The 14420-nt window shown below is 66.0% G+C and overlaps 2 protein-coding genes across 3 annotated transcripts; one reads left to right on the top strand and one right to left on the bottom strand.

Moving 5' to 3' along the window:
- Positions 1-928: 928 nt before the first annotated feature.
- LOC123016674 (diamine acetyltransferase 1-like) lies at positions 929-4191 on the bottom strand. Its single transcript, XM_044417224.1, has 6 exons — positions 3829-4191; positions 3400-3454; positions 2986-3069; positions 2247-2348; positions 1416-1456; positions 929-1237 (listed from the first exon to the last, which is right to left on the bottom strand). The coding sequence occupies exons 1-6, from the start codon at positions 3889-3891 to the stop codon at positions 1061-1063; spliced, it is 522 nt and encodes a 173-aa protein (XP_044273159.1). The 5' UTR covers positions 3892-4191; the 3' UTR covers positions 929-1060.
- Positions 4192-5584: 1393 nt separating this feature from the next.
- Positions 5585-14073, top strand: LOC123016703 (thialysine N-epsilon-acetyltransferase-like). 2 transcript variants are annotated; one of them, XM_044417279.1, is made up of 6 exons: positions 5585-5668; positions 8499-8550; positions 9249-9332; positions 11452-11553; positions 11875-11932; positions 13649-14073. In XM_044417279.1, the coding sequence occupies exons 1-6, from the start codon at positions 5597-5599 to the stop codon at positions 13809-13811; spliced, it is 531 nt and encodes a 176-aa protein (XP_044273214.1). In that variant the 5' UTR covers positions 5585-5596; the 3' UTR covers positions 13812-14073. The 2 variants fall into 2 exon arrangements, with proteins under 2 accessions (XP_044273214.1, XP_044273215.1); XM_044417280.1 differs by having other exon boundaries at positions 11875-11915; positions 13641-14073.
- Positions 14074-14420: the final 347 nt, after the last annotated feature.

Here is a 14420-nt window from a genome sequence, read left to right on the forward strand (position 1 = left end):
GAATTTCTACCTCCTGCTTATTTTTGGCATTGTGAAATAGCTCTGGAAAAGACTTAGTGGCAAAAGACCCTGCCCGGCAGGGGCAGAAGCCGGGGCGCCCGGGAGACGACGTGGGTGCAGGGCAGGAGAGGGGGTGCCATCCTGCGGGCCCCATTGAAACCCTCCGCCCCACCTGCTGGGGGCTGCATTCAGAAGAGCAGGGCCTCCGCACGCTGGGCGCCAGCGTGGAAACGGCTCGACTCTCCCACGTGGCGGAACGTCCGCACCCGGCCCCACGGGGCCCCCGGCCGAAGCCCTGGAGGCTGCCCCCGTTTGAGGGACCCCCTCTGCAGGCTTCCTGGCTGGCGCGACTCGCCCCGGTCCCGGGGGCAACGGTGGCGGCCTTGCTCGAAGCGGTGCCCGGCGCAGGCGGCCCAGCGTGGCTGCCGGGAAACGGAGCAGGACCCTCTTCCATGCCGGGTGGGGTTCCCTGGGGGTGTGGGGCCTGCAGGCCAGGCATCTGGGGGGCTCCCTCTGTAAATGCGGGTCTGGGGCAGCCGCACGCGTGATGAGGAGCCGGGACGACCCGGGCCTCCTGGGTCGGGGGGACGGTGCTTCCACCAGGCTGAATGGCACCATGGGGACCAGGGACTCCGGCCACGCGACCCAGAGCCCCGGGGGCCCCGAATCGGCTTACAGATTAGCGAGGAAGCCGGCACCTGAGTTACACAGTAAACTGCACTGCAAGCACCTCGGGACGGCCTTCCCCCTCGAGGGCAAAGTCTCCCGGGAATCCCAAGGAGAAACCGAGGCATGACCAGGCAGCTTTTCACCTAGAAGGACAGGGAGCAGGACATAAACCTGCTGCCCGTGAATGGTTTTTTCTGAAGACTTTAAATGCCTCATTCTAGACACTCGGGGATCAAAAAGGATCGCACTCTGCACACGCTCAGGAAACAGCTCTCCTTTATGAAGCACGTATAAACTGGGCTGAGCCCGGGTGTGGCCGGCACGTTCTGTGCCGCCTTTCCCCAGCCCCCTTCCTGCACTTCTGGCCCTGCAAGCGACACTCGCCTCGCGCTCAGAATTTGCTCTGAGCCGCCATTTTCCAAAGCGTGTCCCTGTGGAACCGGAAGAGGGTCCAGCCCTCCTTGGTGGTCAGATCTTCTCCCCCGCGCCGGAGAAGGAAGGCGATGTTCTCCGGCTTCTGGGACGAGACGTGCATGCGGAGCTGGGTGCAGCCGCGGCCCCAGGCCACCTGCGGGAGCGCAAAGCCGCGCACAGACGTCAGCCCCCTCGCCGGTCAGACCTGCCCCGCCGGAGACGTCCCGGGGATGCCCTCGCCCACCCGCAGGCTGCGGACCCCCGCGGGGCTTCCGGGGCGTGCAAGAACTGGCCGTGGCCAGGAGGGCCAGCCGGGCCGGGGCGGGACTCACCTCGGCGACTCTGTTGAGCAGCTGCCGTCCGATGCGCCGTCCTGCAGGGAGAGCAAGCGGGGGGCAGCGGGGCGGTTTGCCATCCCTGCTGGGTCCCTCCGGGAGGCCGTCTGTCCGTCCCCCTTGCAGACGGGCAGATCTGGCGCGCCAGCAGGGCTCCCGGGACCTGTGCCCGGGCATCCATCGGAGACACCGTCCCTCCGCGTGCCCTCGGGCTCCTCGGGCCCTGAGCCGAGCGCCGCTGGCCGTGGGCAGCTCTGCAGCAGCCTCCCCATGGCCACCCACCCCCAGGGTGCTTCCGGCCGGGCCTGCTCGGGGCGATCGAGCCGTCCCACCTGGGGACAGGTGGGCAAGCCAGGCCACCAGCCCACGATTTCCCCGCGGAAGTCTTCCTTGAGTCCCCGTAGCAGAGAGCGACTGCAGAGCGGCCCGATTCTGTGCAAGCTGAGGCAGCCACACACGCGGGGTCCCACAGGCCATCCCATCGCTGCCCGCATTCCCGAGCCATCGTGGCCGGCTGGGGATGCTGGGTGCTGCAGGGCCTCCTCACCTCAGAAGGTGCTTGGATTGAACTTTGAGGTTTTGAGCACATGCCAGCGGTTTCGGTCACCTTTCCACTAGCCCAACACGGAGCTCGCTCGGTTAAAGGCTGCGATCGTTAACCTCGAGTTAAACGCTTCGCGAACTGACCCCCTGCCCCCGGCGGCCAGCACGGTCCACCTCAGCGCAGGGTCACCTCGGGGGTCCCGCGGCTGTGACCTGCCACTTCTGCTGTGGGGAGGCCTCGTCAGCACCCCCCCACCCAAAGTGGGGGCCCATTGCTGGCCATACCTCTGAATTCCGGCATGACATAGAAATTGTCCATGTAAAGATTCCTTCCCCTCCAGGTGTTGTAGGTGTAAGTGGAGAGCGCGTAGCCGATCAGCGTGTGACCTGGGGGGGCAGCGAAGCGGCAAGGGAGGCACCGGAGAGGGAAGAGACCCCGTGAAAGGTCGGGGGCACCCCGGAGGTCCTCGCCTCCCCCTCCCCGCGTGGCCCTCGGCACATCCCGGCAGCCGCGGCAGGTGTGCCAAGGTGGCCCCTGGGCCGTGAGCGGCACCGGTCCCTCACCAGGGCTCCGCTTTGCACGGACGTCAAAAGCGGTGCGCCATGGACACCCAGGCTGCCCACGCTGCCGTCCTTCATTTGCGGCAGGATCCACAAGCTGCCCTGAGCCGTGGATCCCACAAGCCACCGCCAGGACGAGAGGCTCCACCGTGGCCACAGGGGCAGCAGGGCGGCTGGCTCGGGCCGCCCGCCCAGCGAGTCTGCAGGGAAATCCGCCCCTCTGCTCCCAAAATGTGGCACAGCCCCCCACCACGCGGAAGACCCGCAGGGCCCCGTGGCCGGGGGGGGGGCAGCGTGGACAGAGGACCCCTCGCTGCAGCTCCCAGGGCGTCCAAGGGGGGGCTGTTCTCGGTCTTGGTGGGTCGGCAAAGCAGCTGCACCCGGGGCACCAGTGGCCCTGGGGGCTCTGCCCCCGACGCCACATCCCTCCCGTGCCCCCCACCAAACCCCCTCCTCCAATTACCTTCCTTGCTTCGTTGCTCAGGAGGGACTTCGGCCACGAAGCACTCGTACTGGGGACGAGTCCCGAACCCGGCATCCTTCAGCTCTGGGGACGGAGGGGAGGGGCGGGGCGGGGACAGGTGAGCCCTGCGCCACAGGTGCGGCTGCCCCTGCTCAGCAGATGGGGGAGAGGGCAAGGCCGCCGGAGGACGCGTGCCTGCTCCCGGTGCCCCACCCTTTCGTGGCACCAGCCCGCGCTACGAGTGCCGGCCACGGCGGGCCGCCGAAGGGCGATCCGCCGTCTGTGCAGATCGGAGCCCCTGCTGGGGACGTGGCCGAGCCGGGCGCCTGTGGGAGGGACCGGGTTCCCCACGAGGGCGGCATGTCCTCTGCCCCCGTGCCGCCTCCCACGCGCACCCACCGGCCACGTCCTCACCTTCCACGTTGGTTCTGAGCTTTTCCAGGGGCACGCTGTAAATGATGGAGATGTCCTGCGGAGAGAGAGGTGGAGCTTGCCGGAGAGGGTTGCAGGTCCGAGGGGGGCAGTGGGACCCCAATAGCACGGTGCTGAGGGGGGGTGCCCGGAGGCCAAGCCTCTCAAGGCCTGGGAGTCAGGCCGCCCCATAATATTTATCATCCGGAGACGGGACATCCAAGGGGCCCACTGCCTTCCTCAGGCCCCGACCCACCGGGAAGGGCCCTGGCAGGAGCCCCATGGCCTGGCTGGCGGCGCTGCAACCGGTCAGAGCTCCTGCTGCCAAAGGCGACGGTGCCTCCAGGCCGGGAGCCACGTGGAGCGGCCCAGCCCAGGGAGGGGGGCAGGCCGCTGGCGTCCCGGCCACCAGAGGGGCTCCTCGGGGCTCACCTTGATCAGCCGCATGATTTCGGGCAGGTCCCTGGGGAAGCAGGGGCGCACGATGACGTTCATGGCCGGCCGCCTCCTTCGGCTCCTCTCCGCGTCTGCCCCTTCACCCGCGTGCCGCCTGACTGCATGAGGCTGTGGGAGGGGATCGTGTCCCCCCGCCCCCGGGGAAGTTCTCCGTGGGAGGAGGGGCCCCGGCACCTGCCAACTGGCTCACGGCCTCCTTCCCCGGCGCCTCCCCAGGCGACGCGGGTGAAGGAGTGCCTCTCTCCACCGAGAGCTGAGGGACCTGCTGGGAACCCCCCGTCCTTCTCCGCAGGGGCACAGGGGCCGCGGGCACAGAGGGTGCCAATTCAAGCCCTGGCGGCCCCCTGCACACGAGGAGAAGGGCCGCTTCCTGCCCGGGGCTTGGGGAAGCCCTGCACAGACACTGAGCTCGAGGGACTCTGGGCACAGCGGAGGCGCCAGTGGGGTGAGGGACGCGGAGGCCCAGGGCAGCGGCCGATGAGCTGCACCCTGCTTTGCATGGGCGCAGCAGGCCCCCCGGACGGGCCCCCCAAGACCAGGCGCTCCGGGCAGCGCCCACGTGGATGGCAGGACAGGCAGGGTGGAGATGCGCCACCAACGGGACCAGTGCAGCCAGCTGGGCATCAAGTGTGACCAGAGCCGCAGCGGAGGAAAAACGACACCGGCCGGGAACTGAAGGCTATTTTAGCCGCCGGGGGGCATGAAGAGGCCTTTGGTGGCCCAGGCTGGACAGGGAAGCAGCCCCCGAGCCCCCGTGTCTCCTCTCCCCGGGGAGGGCTTTCCGTGGCAGGGAGCCACCCCCCCCCCGCGCTCACCCCCTCCACTCCCCGCCGAGGCGTTTTGGGGAATTCACACGTGGCCAGCAAACACACGTCCGCTGCCTTAAGCGAGCTGAGCCAACGCTCGAACCGGGGCGAGCGAGCCCCGAGCGGAGCCGCCTTCGCAGGGGATGCCCGCCCGGGCTGCCCCCTTCCCGCCCCCTCCGCCAGGCCGTGCGGGTGCACCATTCGCGCCGCGTCCCGAGGGATGGCCGGGCGTCCCGCCCGAAGACCCCCGAGGGCCGGTCCGCACGGCCCGCTCCGCGCAGCGCCTGGCCCGACCCGGGTCCAGCCCCGCAGTCCTGGCGCCTCCGCACCGGGGGCTTCCTCCCGCGCAGCCGCAGCCCGGCTCCTGGACCCGCCGGACCCCCACTGCTGCTCCGCCCCCCCCGGCGCCCCGGCTTGCGGGCTGCAGCCCCTCCGCTCCGCGGCCCTGGGCTGGCTTGCCCGGAAGCGCACCCTGGGGCCCCGGGCCGCGGCCTGGGCCCTGCGGGGGGCCTTGGGCCTGGGCGTCCCCCGCCGCCCCCGGGCTGGACCCTGGCAGCGCCCGGCCGGGACACGGCCCCGGGCGCCGCACACGCGCCTCCGCCGAGCCCGGCTGTCCCCCGGGCGCCCCCCGCGGGCTCATCTCGCGGGGGCGTGGGAGCCGCTTCCGAGGCGCACGGCGCCCGCACCGACGGGCCGCGCTGCCCCGGGTTCGCGGCGTCCCGCCGGGAGGAGCAGCCCGTCCGCCGCCGAAGCGAGCGGCGCTCCCCGGGGGCCGGGGGGTCCGGAGGCGACGCGGCGCCGGCGCGCTGAGCCGCTCGGCTGCCAGGTGCCTCCCCGCGCCCCGCCCCTCGGGCATCCTGGGAAACGGAGTCTGCCGCGACCGGGCGAACGAGGCCGGACCCTCCCCTCCCCTCCCTCCGCCCCTCCCCGGCCCGGGCATGGCCGCCGCCGAGGCCTCGATCCGCGCCTGCCGGCCCGAGGACTGCGCGGACGTCGCGCGCCTGATCCGGGTAGGCGACGCGCCGCGGCGCACCCCCTCCGGGCAGCCTGCCCGGCCGCGATCCGAGGGACCCCCGGGAGTTCGCCCCCCGCCGCCGGAGCGGTCTCGCAGCCGCCTGCCAGCCCGCGTCCTGCAGGTGTGCGCGACTACAGCGCCTATCGTGCACCGCGGGGCGTCCCCGGGCGGCTGCGTCCCGGAACTGACGGCCCCTCTTCCTGGCGAGGCCGGCCTCGCCGCGACGGGGGCTCGGCCGCCCACCGGGGCTCCCAACCCTCCGTGCGCCAGGCCTGTGGCGTGAGACAGGCGTGCCAACCGCCCTCTTGCACTGCAGCTCCCATCATCCCCAGCCAGCGTGGCCGGGGAGCTGGGAACCGAGACGTCAGGGCAACGGGGCGTGTGGGGCATAATGAGGAACCCCGCCCTGTCCCGCGAACCCCGCGGTGCCCCACCTGAAAGGTGCAGAGAGGAGCAGCTCTGAGGATTGGGGCCTGCGGCCGGGGACGCTTCCCCAGAGAAAAGGCCCGGGGGCCGGGGCAGATGGGACCGCGCGTCCTGAAGTACACTGATGTGGTGAGCACAGCCGAGGCCTTTTCCCGCGCCCACGGCATGGGCATCCAAGGGGCACTTCACACGAGACCGAGGGTGGGAGAAGCGGGGGGGGAGGGCCTCCCGTGCGGTGGGGGGTTCACTCCCATGACCCGGCATGTTGGCCCCGATTCGGACAGTAAAAGCGCTCTGGGCCAGCGCCTGGAGGAGTCCCAGTGGCCCGCCCCACCCGTGGCATCCGGAGGGCACCAGTTTCGGGGACGTGGGCAGGGGGTTGGCCGTGGGCTTCCCGTGGGCAGCCGCCGCATGACGGATGCTGGGCTCGGTGGACCGCCGGATGCCACGGCCGTCCGAGGCCCCTACTGCTGTGATGCGCCGCAGGCTTGGGAGCAGGGAGGGGGGCACAGTTCCCTCCTCCTCCCTGACCAAGCGTTCTGAACAACCTGAAAGTCTGCTCGCTTTCTGGTGATGCAGAGGCCAGTCTGGAGCCTGGCACGGCCCTTCTTGTGGGCGGCAGAATTGCTGCTGGCATTAAATGGAAAAAATATGGGCCAACAGAACTGCATCACCCACTTCTTCTCTGTGTCCTTCGGGGACCTAGAAGCCGTTGTCCGCCAGCCATCTGTTGTTCACATACGACAATCAGGTTAGCAGCTCTGTCCTGGCCACGCTGCACATGTCCCATCATTCCCGCTGGCCAGGTAGGGTGGGAGTTGTAGTCCAAGGCTTCTGGAGAGCACCAGGTGGGCTAGGTGTTATGCGCAAGGAGAAACATCTGGTGCCCAAAAGGGAGCCTTCGGAAGAACCGCTCTGCGCAGTCTTGGCCACTGGCCGGGCGGGCCGGCCCGCCGGCGAGCGGAGCAGGTAGCCCTCCTGCGGCGCGAGGGACGGGCCGGCTCCAAAGGACCGGAATTCCTGGACCGGAATTTCTGAGCACGGTTGGCTCTGTTTGTTTGGTGCTTAAGCAGGTCAAGGATTTTTCTCCGCACAATTAGCGTCAGCACCAGCACAGTCCGTGGGGAGACGGTGTGATCGCCTCCGCCTGCCTCTCCCAGGCTTTCCCCTTGTTTCTGTGCCTTGGCATAAAATGCAACTCCTGCCTCTTACCTTGGGAGCGGCTGGGCTCCGGTGGCTTAAAAAACACCCCCCCCCCCAGCTGCTGCTCTGCTGTCTGCAGATGGAAGGAGGGGGAACAGCTTTTCCCCAGTAATTCTGGGGTCGCCCGGCTGCTCTTTTCGCTGCATCGCTTGCACCGCTCTTCCACAGCCCGGTCCCCTCTCGGGCGTGATGGGAATCGTGGTCCAACAGAGAGGAAGACTGGAAGCAGCTTTAGAATCGATCGAGTCAGCCCCCCCCCACCCCCCCAGCCACCTGGCTGAGCCTTCTCCACGTTAATTGGCGGCAGGATTTTAGGGGGTGTTTCTCCTCGCCCTGCCTGGAGAGACCAGGTTTGAATCTGGGAGCTTCCGGCAAGTAAAGCGGGGACCCCCTGCCCCCCCGAGGGACCCCCTCCGCCACCGCTACCACCCCCTCCTTTAAGAGCCCTCTACAACCGGTGGCAGCAGCTCTGCAAACTTACTGTTCCTCTTATTTATTAGGTGTATTTATATCCCACGTATTCCCAGAGGCTGGGCCTCAAAGCAGCTCACGTTGTGCTTATGAAGCAGCATTTTTGGCCCAGTATTTCAGAGATTAATAGAGGGACAATCCCCCGCCGTTGGTTCGCAAGCTTAAAGATCGGGGGCACAAAAGGAAAATGGAACGGGAGGCAGACGAAACGTGGCAAAACAGAGGGCCCGTCCTTAGCTGCAGAGTTCCTTCTGGCAGCGAAGGGCAAAACACACTCCGAGCAGCTGCCAGGCTGGTCTCCCCTCGCTCAGTGTGATGGGAATCCTGGAAAGTGTGTGGGGGGGACCTCCCAGTGCCCCCCAATCAATGGATCAGGCAGAGTCTGCAGTCCCAGGGAACAATCTGGAAGTCCAACCCACGTGCGGAGAAGTCCGTTCCTTCCGTCCGTCCCCGAGAGTCATCTTTGCTCTTTATGTTTTTTTAACCCCCCCCAGATGGATGTGTCCCCCCCCCCCCAATGGCTGCATAAGAGGGCTGAGAGGCTTCGGGGACCATCTCCCGCCCAGGAGGGGCTTTTCTAAAGCATGTTTTGGGGTAGGGTGGCGAGGAATCCCTCTGTAGCCTTTGGGGCCAGGTGGGTGAAGAGGTGGGGTCCTGAGGGAGGGATTCGGCGGCCCTGGCGATTCGGTGCCTTCACACCTGACAGCATTTTTTCCTCTCCTCAGGAACTGGCGGAGTTTGAGAACCTGTCCGACCAGGTAAAAATCAGTGAGCAAGGTGAGTCTCCAGTCCTGGTTGGAGTTGCTTGGGGAAGCGTCCCAGAGCAGTAGAGTGGGAAGGGGCCAGGGGGCCATCGGGACCTGCCCCCTGCTCAGTGCAGAACTCCCAGCTCAGCCCCCAGGTGGGTCCTGCGGGACTCCCAGCTCAGCCCCCAGGGGTGCCCTTGCGCCGCTCGGCCACACTGGGGGAGTGCTGGGAGGAATCTCTGCACCGAGAGCCCGCAGGGGGACCGGGGGAGCGAAGGGGCGCCACTCCTGGCCTGCCCCTCCCTCCCAGCGTGGCCCAGCCTGGTTTCCTGCCTGGAAAGGTGCACCTGCAAAGCTTGCTTTGGGCCTGCTTAGGTGGGCGTATGATGGGAATAGCCGAGGTGCCGCCGTGGTACCTTTCCCCCTGTCGCCTTCCAGAAGGGGTCGCTGGCCAGGTCAAGAGGGGAAGGGCTGGGGAAAGGAGGCCCGGCCCCAGGGCCTGGGTCAGGGTGTGTGCCTGCACTTGGGCTCCTCGGAAGTAAGCACTGCGCTTGCAGTGCCACCAGGGGAGTGGGGGAGGGATGCTGGATTTCCAGCAGGAGGATTGTTCTTAGAGGGACGTTCCCTTCCGGAAATCGCGGCGCAGCCGGTCCCCTTGCAGCCCCTCCCCTCCTCCTCCCCTCCTCGCGCCCCTAATCCCGCGCTCCGCTTTCCCCCTTACCGTGCAAGGGCTTCGTGAAGATGGCTTCAGCCAGGATCCCTTTTATAAGTGCGTGGTGGCCGAGGTCCCCCCCGAGTGCCGCAGCAAAGCTGGTAAGTGAGCGACACGCGTTGATTGTGTGTTCGTTGCCGCATTTCTATCCCGCCTTTCTCCCCCGTGCAAGAAGCCCAGTGTGGCTTCGCCTTCCCCAGTCCATTTTATCCTCACAACCACCCTGCGGAGTAGGCGAGGCCGAGAGTCAGTGACTGGCTCAGAGTCACCCCGTGGGTTTCCCGGCTGAGCGTGAGCCCCGTCCACTCCGGCAACCAGAACATGTTGCCCCTCCCATTTATTTATTTATTTATTTATTTTTCGGTTTATATCCTGCCTTTTTCCTACCAAGGGCTCAAGGCAGCTTACATCATTCTCCTCCTCCATCTTATCTCAACAACAACCCTGTGAGGTAGGTTGGACTGAGAGTCTGTGACTGGCCCAAAGTCACCCAGCTGGCTCCATGGCTGAGCGGGGACTTGAACCCAGATTGTCTAAGTCCCAGTCCCGTGCTCTTCACCACGACGCCACGCTGGCTCTCACATCTGCCAGGAGAGGAAGAAGCAGCCCTTCCTCAGCTGGGGTGGGGGCCTCATCTGTTTGCCCTTTGGGGGAGGGCCAGCACCACCCGCCCGAGAGCCTCCTTCCTTCTGCAGAAGAGCTGCAGAGCCCGGCCGGGCGCCGCGACCGTGCGGCCTCCCCGGAGGGCCATGCCCGGCTCTGCGGACGTGATGTCGGCCCCAGAGCGATCGCTGGGGCTGCGTGTGGGGCCAGGCTCACCGTGGGTGAAGCCTCTGAGAGGGGGCCAAAGAATCCCATTGGATTAGGAGCAATTCCCAAAGGATCTCTCTGAGCTGCAGGGATGGGCGCCTCCCGGCCGGGTGCCTGCAGAGCAAGCAACGGTGAAGGGAACCACACCGGGAAAAGGCAGGCGTGGCTAGAGCCCTGAGTCTCTGGCCAGCCCCGTGCCCCCCACCCTGCTGCCTGGGGGGCCTGTTAAAAGAAGGATCCGGGGGCCCTGCAGAGCTCTGTGGCGCCGGACGCCCTGGATGAGCAGGCCTTTGGCTCTCGCGCGCTTCCCCTCCGGCTCTGCCCCCTTGCAGCTTGCCTGGGGCTTTTCCGAAATGCTTTTTGACAAATGGGGCTGTTCTTAGGAGGCGGGGCTGTTAAAGACCCACATACACGCATGCACACATGCACGCACAAACACGCGTGTCAGAGCATCCGCACATCGGCGTATGCAACCAGCCCGTGTCTTTTGGTCTGGGGAGCCAAGCACCAGGCCTTTTCCGCAGGCAGCAGCCCCTCTGGGACCAAAGATCCCGACTCCACGTCGGCGCTGGTGGGGGTCTGGCCTGGCGGTGACCGGCCAAGAAAGGGAAGTTGGGTAGCGGCAGGCAGATCGATGGGAATGTTGACCCAGCGCACAGCTACTGTGGAGAGGGCAAATTTTCATGTCGGGCATCGTTAGAAAGGGAGGTAGAAGCTGGGCCTGGCTGCAGGAGTGCTGGTTTCGGATCCTGCCCCGGCTTCCACGGGGAAGGGCAACGGAAATGATCCGGGGGCAGAGGCAACTGGGTCTGGGCGGCTGAGAAAGGAGGCGAGGAAGAGGAGGCAGGAGAACGGCGGTGTGGAGTGGAGTGGAGGCAGCGGAGCAGGAGGCCATTTGCTCCCTCTCCCAGAACACTCCAACCCAGAATCCCCGCATGAAGCGGATGGGTGGGGGTTTGGGTCAGGGGAAAGGACGTGCCTTTTCACTGTGGGAATGGCTGCCCTGGGCGGTGGGGGTGGCTGCCAGTCTCGGTGGCCTTAAGGGGGGATTGGACAGATGCAGGGGCAGGGGGCTCTCTGTGGCTGCCAGCCCCGCTCAGGTGGGCTCCCTCCCTGGCCTGCATGCAGCTCGGGCCGGCGGAGGCCTCGCACCCCCCCCCCCCGTGCGAGGGACCCTGCGGGCGGGCGGCTGGCCACCGCGCATACCAAATGCTGGCCGGGCCGGGCCAGGGTCCGACCCAGCGGGCTGCCCTGGCGTCCTCGTGTTCCTCCCAACCAGCCGCAAACTCACTTCCTTTCAAGGGGCTTGAGGGCCCTCTGACGCCGCGCAGGCAGACCTCCGGCCCCCGGGCCCTGGGGCGGCGACACGGGCTGCCCGGCGGACTGAGCCCGCTTTCCTTTCTTCCGCAGGTCACACGCTCGTGGGCTACGGCCTCTATTTTTTCACGTACAGCACTTGGAAAGGCAGAAACATCTACGTGGAGGACCTTTACGTGATGCCTGAATTTCGGGGTATCTCATTTGAGGGGGAGGGGAGGGGAAGGGGGAACACGTTCAGATGCGCAGATCAAAGAGCGATTACACCTCTGTGCGCTTGTACGCAAGCCAGGGTCCCCCAGCCTGATGCTGTTCAGATGTGTTGGGACTGCAATTTCCATCATCCCCAACTAACTGTTCCACACCCTTGAAGACAAAATGGCTCATTGGTTCTCTTTTGGAAGCATGGGCTGCGGCTGGACGGGAAATGTGGGGGTCCCGGGTGCCCTTCCAGCCCCTTGACGTCATTTCGCGCTCTCCTCCTCTCTCAATCTCTCGCCTTTCCCTCCGTTTTAGGGAAGGGGATCGGGAAGAAGCTGATGAGCGCCATTGCCAAGGTAACCCGTCTCCCCTGCATCCTCACCCGCCTAGTGGCTGCTTTCCCCAGGGGCTGCGGGGCTTGGCCTGGGGCCCTGGGGCAGTGGCCGGCTTTACAAATTAACTTGATGACGGTGCTCCTCAGGCACAGCATTTTCCTTCCGGGAACCAGGGAAGGCTTTCTGCTGCAATAATACCTGCATTTCCCCTTTTCCTGAAAAACCCGGGAATCCTGGCTCATCCCCAGGCATAAGAATGCCAGAAAAGCCATCAGACCAAAGCCTGCCTCAGCCAGTAGAAACGTATTTATTAGATTTCTGTGCTACCCATTAGCCTGATGATTAAAATCACAACATCTAAGGGGATGAGGTAGAACAAAAATGTAAAAATTCAAAACTGCAGAATAATATTTGAAAATAACACCCAGGCAGAAGCAAACGCCAAAATGTAAAGCCACGTTTAAATAGGAACAGCCTGGGAGGCCTTCTCGGTGAAGGTGTTCAAGGATAGGCTGGATGTCCACATGGTGGGCATGTCGTGAGCGGAGCCAGCTGGAGCCGGAGGTCAGACTAGATGGCCCGGGAGACCCCTTCTGACTCGCTCTGTTTCTATGTTTCTTTGATGCGGCTTTCACCTGCCTTCGGAGAGAGCACGGCTGGTGCCCGGCTGCGCCCCTGCGGGGGCAACCCACCATGTGGGCTGCCATGGGAGGAAAGCCCCCCTCTGGGTCGCCCCTGTCGCCCTCCCTGTGGCAAAGGCTCCCAGGAAAACCCCCTGCAGGGGGCTGGAGGGTTGGGGCAGGTGTGGCTGGGGCAGAGGGTCCTTTGGGTGGCCTGGCCCGGGCCTCTTCGGCTTTGAACATTCGCATCGGCTCACTGAAGCAGGCCAGACTCGGGCCAGCGGCCAGCGCAGGTGCCCGAGCACGTTGGCCGGCCCCTCGACCCGGAGCGGCCCACCTTGTCCAGCGAAACTCTCCGGACCATTTTCAAAGGCAGCTGCGCGACTCATGTGCGGCAGAAATCCAGCCAAGGGTTACACATGCTCTGAACTTACCTGAAGTTCATAATGGACGCAGCAGGGCAAAGGGGTGAAGGGCGCCCCCCGCCCCCCCCCATCCGCGGTGCCTCTCGCAAAGCGGCTCCCACCATGGTCAATCAGCTGCCCCCACGCAGGGCAGGAGCACCTTCCCGCCCACGTTCCCCGGCAAGTGGGGCGCGCAGGCGTCCCGCCGCTGGTCCGGGGGGGCGTGCAGAGCCGTCCGGACTCGGAGCCCCCCTCGCTGCCTCCTGCCTCAGTCTTCCCGCCCGCAGCGCCAGGGGTGACCCGGCTGGGCTCTAGCCCGATGGAGCGGGAGGGAGGCACGAGGGTGACTGCTTCCTCCTCCTTTGTCCCCTCGGGCCTCCACTCCTCCGGGCGGCTTCTTTTGGGCCATTTCCGGGATCCCTTTCGAGGCGCAGCTGTCAGATGTTCTCAGCAGCCAAGTGTGGGGCACGGGGCGATCCCCTTTCCTCCTGGAGAACCGGCAGCCCTCAGCCCTACAGGAACGCTGGAACCTCCCCATGCTCAGCCCCCGCAGTGGTCTCTGGGGTTTCCTGTGGGGATTTTTCAAGCCCTGCCTGGAGGGGCTGCTGGGACCGAGCTGGAGGCCTCCCGCCACGAAGCAGGGGCCCCTCCACAGAGCTCGGCCGCCCACCAGCCCCCCACGCTGCCCCTCCGGGCTCACCCCGCTCTCGGTTGCCTTCCAGATTGGCCTGGACAGGGGCTGCACGCAGATGCGGCTGGCCGTGCTCGACTGGAACCGCCCGGCCATCGACTTCTACCTGGGCAAGGGGGCCACGGACCTGACGGCCGCGGAGGGCTGGCACGTCTTCCGCTTCGAGCAGGCGGCCATGCTGTGCCTGTCCTCGGGGGAATGAGCCGTGCCTGGGCAGGGGGGGCCTGGCGGAAGATGCGGGGACCCGTCCCACCGCGGAGGAGCATGGGGTCCGCGGGGACCCAGGAGTCCTGCCCCACCCGCCTTCCTGACCGGGGCCCCTCCAGCAATGCGCTTGGACATCCCGGGACGGCAGCACCCACCGAGGGGGCACCGCAGAGCGTAGGGGCGCCATCGCACCCCTTGGGAGGCCCCGTGGGTCAGGGCGAGCGGTCAGGCAGAAATAAAACACCGTTTTAAAATGCCCGGTGTTTTCTTTATTTCCACCCCTCCGGTTGGGGCACTTCTTGGAGCCCTGAGTCAGTGACGGGTGGCATTTTCAAAACTCCGCCCTCCAGTCTCCAGGGCTCCAAAGGGGCTTACATATAATCATTGAAGGATGTCCCTGCCTGTCCTTTAAAAGCCCCCTTTAAAATCTCAAAGATGTGACACCCGGGGGGGGGAGAAAGTGGTGCAGCAGTTCCTAAAAGTGAGCTACCCACCGTGTGCTGCGGGCAGAAGCTCTTCCTTCTGTCCGCCCTAAATCTCCCGCCACCAGCCTTCCCGAAGCCCAGGAAAGGGTCTCCCGGGGAGCCCTGACGAGGTCCTGAGG

This window comes from Varanus komodoensis, unplaced genomic scaffold (genome assembly GCF_004798865.1).
Source record: "Varanus komodoensis strain SLA01 unplaced genomic scaffold, ASM479886v1 scaffold87, whole genome shotgun sequence".
NCBI lineage: Eukaryota > Metazoa > Chordata > Lepidosauria > Squamata > Varanidae > Varanus > Varanus komodoensis.

What these genes read in the sequence shown, in the direction of transcription:
- LOC123016674 (XM_044417224.1), bottom strand. Translation starts at nt 3,891, where the DNA reads ATGAACGTCATCGTGCGCCCCTGCTTCCCCAGGGACCTGCCCGAAATC. An exon ending in AAATCATGCGGCTGATCAAG is followed by an intron (nt 3,455 to 3,828) that starts GTGAGCCCCGAG and finishes CTCTCTCCGCAG; the next exon opens with GACATCTCCATCATTTACAG. An exon ending in GCTCAGAACCAACGTGGAAG is followed by an intron (nt 3,070 to 3,399) that starts GTGAGGACGTGG and finishes CTCCGTCCCCAG; the next exon opens with AGCTGAAGGATGCCGGGTTC.
- LOC123016703 (XM_044417279.1), top strand. Translation starts at nt 5,597, where the DNA reads ATGGCCGCCGCCGAGGCCTCGATCCGCGCCTGCCGGCCCGAGGACTGC. An exon ending in GGTAAAAATCAGTGAGCAAG is followed by an intron (nt 8,551 to 9,248) that starts GTGAGTCTCCAG and finishes TTACCGTGCAAG; the next exon opens with GGCTTCGTGAAGATGGCTTC. An exon ending in AAGGTAACCCGTCTCCCCTG is followed by an intron (nt 11,933 to 13,648) that starts CATCCTCACCCG and finishes CCAGATTGGCCT; the next exon opens with GGACAGGGGCTGCACGCAGA.